Source organism: Hyposmocoma kahamanoa, unplaced genomic scaffold, assembly GCF_003589595.1.
Source record: "Hyposmocoma kahamanoa isolate Upper Pololo Valley unplaced genomic scaffold, ASM358959v1 76, whole genome shotgun sequence".
NCBI lineage: Eukaryota > Metazoa > Arthropoda > Insecta > Lepidoptera > Cosmopterigidae > Hyposmocoma > Hyposmocoma kahamanoa.
The window spans coordinates 6,698,289-6,706,068 of NW_020653900.1; the positions used below are offsets into that span (position 1 = coordinate 6,698,289).

Consider the following 7,780-nt stretch of genomic DNA (forward strand, 5'->3'; position numbering starts at 1 on the left):
GCTTTTAAATTATCTAACACAGTTTTTTGTACACTAACTTCATCATTCTTAAAATTGGTTATGTTGTAAAGTTTACGCAGGTAAACAATTCTTGTAGAACTATTATGATAATAAACACCTATGATTTACCTACACTGTAAGAAAACTAGCCATTTGTTGAGAAAACTAGTCTAACGGGTAAGAAACGCGCCATGATTTGCCATCTACTATAATAAGTGCGACCTACTAGACTATCCGCTTTTCTCTTAAGGCTTTTACTGCGCAATTATATTTCTTAAGATGTGAAAGACGAGAAATATAAAAGACCATGGGAACTCTAATTATAACGTCACCTGTGCATATAGCACGTGAATATATTTTCGATAGTCCTTTGTTTTTGCTCGTTCTCTATTCCATTTTCTTCTATTTAGAATTTGGGTTCAATGAACTTTTCGTAAAATAAGTTGGCGGAATAAAAATCATGGCAAGTTCTTATTTTTTTAATAACAATTATCTTTGTAATTTTATTTTAATACATTTGTTACTACATAATTGTACTTTCCATATTAGATAAATAAATTATAAATATTTTTTATATAAAAAATACTTAAAAAGTTTACACCCATGGGCAAGGATGACTTAGGAAATGCATACTTATATAATATAAAATATCTAAAAACATATACATTAAATATCTTACAAAACACTTATTAATATTAAAGCCAGGTACTGGTTTTTCTCAACCACAATATATAATCACTTAAAATTATACATAAATATTATGTACATATAAATCTTAGGTCCGTACAGTAGTCATATAACATACTACATAAACTATAAAAATAGTTACAAAGAAAAAACCTATAAGGTCTACAATTGGGAAAAAATATATAGTGACTATAAGAAAATTGAGCGAGCAATGGCAATACAAAGAACTTAACTTAATAAGAATCAACAATTCAATAAATACACTCGTTCGTCACACAAGCACTCAAGTAATAAATAATAAACAATTGAACATCGTGGGGAGAAATCGACACCTATAGAGGTCGTAATTCTAGGTCGTCTCGAGTAACCTGTTACTAAGGTTTGTGCGCCGAGTAGGCTAGGCTCTGAGCGTCTATGGAACGTCCCCATCCACCACCTCCGTGTCCGCCACCGCCACCGCCGCCGCCGCTTCCGCCTCCGTAACCGCCACCGGAATCACCTCCATATCCACTCGATCCATAATCATGACCTGATGAATGACTTGACGAGTGTTGAGGATGGGCCACTACTTCATAAGTCACATGCTTCTGCTGAGACAGTAACTTCTTCAATCCAATGATAGCCGACAATACTAGAGCTATTTTTCCTATCAGTAACGCTTTTCCTGCTATCAATGCTGTAGCACCAATCGCCAATGGTGCTAACGCCATTAATTTCATCATTAAGGCAGCAATCAGGGGACCCAAGATCTTTTGCACTTTTTTCTTCTTCCCTCTTCCTTCACCGACTTCATTGTCTTCAATAAAGTTGGACACTGTATTTTCTAAAGCTCTACCTGCACTGGACACTGCATCAACAACTTCCGATCCTTTTACTTCAATACGCAAAGTATGAGTGTCGAAGTATCTTTGCAATCTAGACAAAGGGTCCATAGCACGCGGGGCTCCAGTTTCAGTGGGCACGTCGGAAGCTCTCACAACAGTTACTCCGTCGGTTAATGCAAACGACTCCTTTTGTCCGATCATTTTGTCTACGAATGAGAAGAACTTGTATTTCAGGCATGACGTGGAATCTTTTCGTAAGCAGTCGTTAGTCCCTTCGAGGTCGTTTTCGGAATGTCCCGTGTCTTGTGCCGGGAGCGCGCCGCACGCTGTGGCAAAGGCGAGGAAAATAAGCGTCCGCCACATAGTTGCAACGTTAGAAGCGCACTGTGCGGTCGCGACATTCACATCTACTTTATATAGCGCCTCTCCGCACCCCTCGACGGATGGTCGGATGAAAAAAGCGCACCGAAATCACAGAATAGACTTTCTCACTCTGGAGGTAAAAGTAAAGTCCAGGTTTCATAACGTTGCGCGAAAGCCTGAGAGCGTATGGTCATTGCAAAGGTCGTGAACTTGGTGCCTCTTGTGTAAGAGGTTACTTGTTATTTTAGTGCAAACGTGCGCTGAGATTTAACAGAACTTTATAAGCAATATTTTATAACAGAAATCTCTTGCTAATATTAGATCACTCACTAAAGTAACCAATATAATTTTAAGCACTGCAAATGAACAGAAAAAAATTGAAAACAACAATACAATACAACTATTGTGTGGCTTTATATGACTTCATTCATACAAACCGAGCCAAATTATTACCCTTATGACACAAAAAGTATTACTCAATCTTAATGCTCTAGATATTACAGCAGAAATAATAAAAAAGGTAAAATAATATTGAGAACACGTTGTCTAGACGTTGAAAGCAAAATAAAACGAACAAAAAACACTGTACAGACATTAAGTAGACTCACTTATAGTTATGAAAAGAGAAAAACATGACGATTGTAAATAAAGAATTTATAATGTTGAAATTGATTTATAGCTCTATGTCATGTTGATACAGGTAGTAGTATAATAGAATCTATATATAATAGAATCGAACTATCTACGTCCTTAATTAAAAACAGTAAATGTAATCTTAATTAATATCGATGCTTCGGGGAAGAAAAGGAGTTAAAGCCAATTCATTATAATGAGCTATTGATGTAATTGGGTTCAAATTTTTAGGTCTCGATTTGTTTATACGAAGAACAATTTCTAATAAAATAAAATAAATATTTACTTACACATAACAATAAAATTAAAAAGGAAGCAAAACATTTATAAGACTGTCAAGTTTGTAGTTTGGCTTTTAAACTTTTTTTATTATATAAATATACAAGTCGTTATTTTATTAGCATTACACTCAAAGGAAATTCCTTTAATTAATACGAACTCCATAGAAATCTTGAAAAAATCAGATATAGTAGATGATAGAGATAGTAGATGGCTACTTTTGTTGAAACATTTTCTTTGCAATTTTAATTGGTTTCTCATTGTAAAAGTTATTCATATAGATAAAATTACTTATTTTCGTGTGTAAAACATAAAGTTATTAGAGTTTACCTATCTTATATTAACCGATAAAGTTAAAAAAATTCTATTTAGTCCGTACTTGTAAGTAGGCTTGCAATTGCATTGTTTACATTCGTTTCGAATAGGTGAAGTAAAACAATTTCTGCCAGAGCAATAAAATCTGTCATGGAACATTAAAAGTGTGTTTGTGCCAACTGGACCAAGACTTGTAGCTATAAAATGATAATGTGAAGGAAAAGCTTGAACGTCGATTTGGCCAGACTTTTGTTGTTACTATAGTTATTATTGTTTGCCATGTTTTTCTTAATGTTTTACGTCTTGTCTCTTTAGGTTATAAACTCAAACGTTCAAAGAAGTATTCTAGATAAATAGAATTATCCCATTTTATTGTTCACCCCTTCAAAAGTAGTAATTTTAAGGCGATTTGAAATATAATAACTTTGTGTAGAAATTAAAGACCTCCAGGGTTTTAAATGTAGCACCAACTGTAGGTTCTAGGTTCAGAGTGCGCGTCAGTTCACTGACATGAATACGGATAGATTAAGTAGCACTACAACAACCTGGTGAAAGAGTTTTGCCAGGGAAGTACTGCAACCTTACCTATTTCTGCCGCCAAGCATTAATGTGAGCATTACTGCGTTCCTGTTTTGAAGGATAAAGGTGCTGGTGAAATTACAGGCACATGGGACTTGTCAGCTTATGTCTCAAGGTGACTCAGATCTTTGCGGTTTAAAACTATGAGTGGTACTGCATCTGTCATGGATAGGCGTGTCGTGTACAGTTTGTTCATCCTGTCACTTGATATCCAACATAGAAAAGGCGGGACAGTCTCATGCTGGAGTGATGGGTGCAGCGGCATCCATCTGTAGCATGCATATGGACTTTGAATGCTAATTTTTCTTTTTGTGGAATTAAATAATAATGACCCTAGCTTTATGAATCTGTTTTTTACTAACCACTATTATGTGACTGTGTGTCGGAATCATTATTCTTATTACGTTTTTCTTTTCTCAGCCTGTTGGCTGGTCTTTCCTACATCAAGTAAATGGAGGTGTGTTTCTATTTATGCAACATATACAACCTCGTGCGTCGTTATAAGAACTTATTTCGTATTCTTCTATGTCTATAATCTTTCTAACATTTCGGCATGTATTTCAAATTAAACTTTTCGGTTAGGTAATGTAGAGGGTTTCTTTAAAATTTACTGTTTATTTATTTATAGGTTCAGCGAAACTAAATATACTTAAAATTTTAATATATCACTGTAATAATATAAATAAGAAAGCCAATTACAGCCGAACACATAATTATCATAATCACTTAAACAACATAATTAAAAAAATAAACTATTCAAAAATGATTCTATTAAAATATACATTTAATTCTTTTGTTTACATTTTTAAATAAAAAAAAAACAAAAATTGCAAAGTACAAGAAGCTAAATTTAAAAAGCTTCCACTATCAACGTTCGACGAGTGGGACGCAACAACTTTGTCCTTATGACGGGGCTAACTGCATATTATATTATAAAGTGCGCGAAGCCGGATTCATTCCCTAGTTTGCCACTCTTAGAAGTGGAATATTTTCTTCAAATTTAAATGGAACCACTACCGAGGTACATACCCTCTTTCCAACAAAAAAACAGAATCTTCAAAAAAAAAATACAGTCACATAAGTACAAAATGTAGTCATGTATGTATGCCTCTCCGATATGACAGTAGGTTTGAAATAATAATAGTGAAGATGATTTTAAATGACACCTGTTGTGGAAAGGGCAGTAGGGGCAAAGGAAGACGATACGACTGTATTTTTTACGTGTATGTTACACGATTACTCCGGAATTAGTAAACCGCTTTTGATGATTCTTTTTTTGTTGGAAAGGGGGTACTTCAGTATTGGTCCCATTTAAGTAACCACTAAGGGTGGCAAACTAGGGTATGAATCTGGTTTCGCGCACTTTCCGTTAACCGATTTCAATAAAACTTTGCAAATAGATGACTTGGCAAGATAGATCCAATAAAGAAGCCGATAAGTAAACTTTTGAAGTCGTTTTCTTTAAATAAAAATATTAATTCTACATATTTATCCTTTGAGTTTTGCATATGGATCATTTTTTTTATTATCATCTGGATGTTATTTTTGTTGGGAACTGCAATGTCTCTTAGATAAGTAGTTTTTTATTTTTTCCTGTAGCGTTGTATCTGCTCTAATAAAGCGAATTGTCCTGTTAGTGAGTATGGCGCGGTCGTAGTATGGTTTGTGCGTTATATTTTCCAAGACGGATTGTCGTGTGTATTCATTCATAGTAAGGAGTGATATTGACGACCTCAGTAGCCCAACGGTTTGCACTGTGGACTCCGGACGAGGAGGTTACGAATTGGATTCCCGGTATGACCAATTTTGTAAATGATTTATCTAAATTGCTTTCTGTCTGGGTGTTCTGGGTAGTATCTTGGAATTAATTCCTGCCTCTGTGGCCCAATGGTAACGATGGTCTGCTATAAAGAGGTCTCGGGTTCAATTCCCGGGCCGGGATAAATATTTGTATGGCCTACATTTATTGCTCTTGTGAGTTTGAGTGTAATTTGTAGTTGTCTATATGTGTGTCAATGGCATCCGCGATACAGGGATTCTCTAGTGGCGGGTCTGAGTGTGTGCAAAACAAATACCTACTTTGAGCCCAGGTTATTTGTGAAGTTATATGGCACATTATTATTATAAATTATATTTGAGAGGCTTATGAAGGGAAAATTCCTAGATCACTCGGAGAGCTACAATTTAGCTCAGTAGACTATTACTAGCACAGCCTAAAGGCTTTAGCTTCGAAAGCAGTTCTGTAACTATCCATCAACTAGTATTAGAAAACGAAATCTTGAAAATTTTGTATATTTATATCGTAAAGGGAAGGCGACTTCAAAGTATATGAGAGACAATGCAACTAAATAAACTTTTATCTTTTGTTACTAGCAGTAGAGCTCCTTGTAAAGGAAAATTATTTTTCTTTTATTAGTTCACGACCTTAGCTTTAATGGTTGACTTTAGTTACCATCACATCGTATAACACAATGGTAGGTCTTTTGAAACTCTTTCCATACAAAAGATGTTTGGTGGTTTGTAAGTTTTTCGGTTCTGTTTATGACTCTTAATTACATAACGACCAACTGTTTGCTCTATAGGCGCTGGATGAGAAAGTCCTCAGGTTCGATTCCCAGAAGGACAATTTGGGACTTCCCTAATTTGAGACCAGGTAATTGGTATGGCTGTCTTGAAAACTCGCATTTTGGGCAAAAATTGTTAAATTACTGGCGGGCCGTAAGTGGGTGTGACTAGTGCAAGATTGTGGTGGAGGGCACCACGTAAGCCTATACTATTTTAGTAGCAGTAGAGCTCCTTGTGAAAGAGTTCATCCAGGGAAGTACTGCCACCTTACCTATTTCTGCCGCCAAGCAGTAATGTGAACATTACTGCGTTCCGATTTGGAAGGGTAAGGGTGCTGGTGAAATTATAGGCACATGAGACTTGTCAACTTCTGTCTGAGGGTGATAGGTGCAGTGGCAGTGCCCCTAAGATCTTAGCGATTTAAAGCTCTGAGTGACTCTGCAACGAATAATAATTGCAGTGCCACTCAGAATCACTAATAATATGTCTATCTATAAGGATAGACATGTCGCTTACCAGCAGGCGCACGATTTGTTCGATCGTTATTTTATATTATAAAAGTAAAAACCTCCCAAGGCCCGGTGTACATCAAAATGAGAATAATGTGATTCACATACAGACAATATTACTAACTTCTATGATCACGCAAACGTCCAGGGTTACTATAGTATAATGAAAACATCGTGTTCAAATTTAGCTCTACAATTTACACATGATTCAAAATTTGTTGGTTTGTTTGAAAAAATAAATATACGCGATTTAAATCCGGAAAAATAGTTTCATTTTCTATGTGTAACAATCGCGAGAACCTAATAATTCAACACTAACTACCTCTTAGGACTATATTACTAACATCATAAACAACAATTTTTGGTCCATGACTTTTACAAATAATAAATTTACCAAAATTAAACTTTTAAGTTTTTGTTGGACTATCTCACACTTTTTCGATCTGTATTTGGTAGCAAGGTAAGTTCAAACGTGCAAGCGTCCTCCGCGACGGTTTTAGCAGCATTAGAGCTCCTTGTGAAAGAGTTCGTCCGGGGAAGTACTGCCACCTTTCCTATTTCTGCCGCCAAGCATAAATGTCAGTGGCTTAGAAGGCTTGTGGCTTGTGGCTTGTCAACTTATGTCTCAGGGTGAAGGGCGCATTGGCAGTGCCCTTCAGGTTTTTGCGATTTAAAGCTCTGAGTGGCACTGCAACTGTTATGGACAGGCGTGTAGCGTACCAGGTGCAATACTTGTTCGTCCCGTCTCTTGATTTTTTAATTTTTTTATTTGTTAATTAATTTAATTCGAACCACATGACCCATATAAAATATATCTGGACTAACATACATACAATATAATATTACAATATAATAAAGTAATCTACACGAATTGCACTTGTCGTCGACGTGTGGCGCAATCTGGTATCAGGCAACCCGCCGCGGAATCTTTGTGTTCAGTCTTTGTATTAATAATAATCTCAGCACAGAGTACAAAAAAAACTGACCTCAAAAGTAAGTGGAATTACGTCTATTTGCCAATTTTTA

General features: G+C 35.8%; 1 protein-coding gene across 1 annotated transcript; it reads right to left on the reverse strand.

The window, feature by feature from the left end:
- Positions 1-740: 740 nt before the first annotated feature.
- On the reverse strand, positions 741-1,889 carry LOC113232460 (keratin, type II cytoskeletal 1b-like). The gene has a single exon (XM_026467200.1). It carries the CDS (start codon positions 1,872-1,874, stop codon positions 1,062-1,064), a length of 813 nt encoding a protein of 270 aa, XP_026322985.1. The 5' UTR covers positions 1,875-1,889; the 3' UTR covers positions 741-1,061.
- Between the last annotated feature and the right edge of the window lie 5,891 nt (positions 1,890-7,780).

What these genes read in the sequence shown, in the direction of transcription:
- LOC113232460 (XM_026467200.1), bottom strand. Translation starts at nt 1,874, where the DNA reads ATGTGGCGGACGCTTATTTTCCTCGCCTTTGCCACAGCGTGCGGCGCG.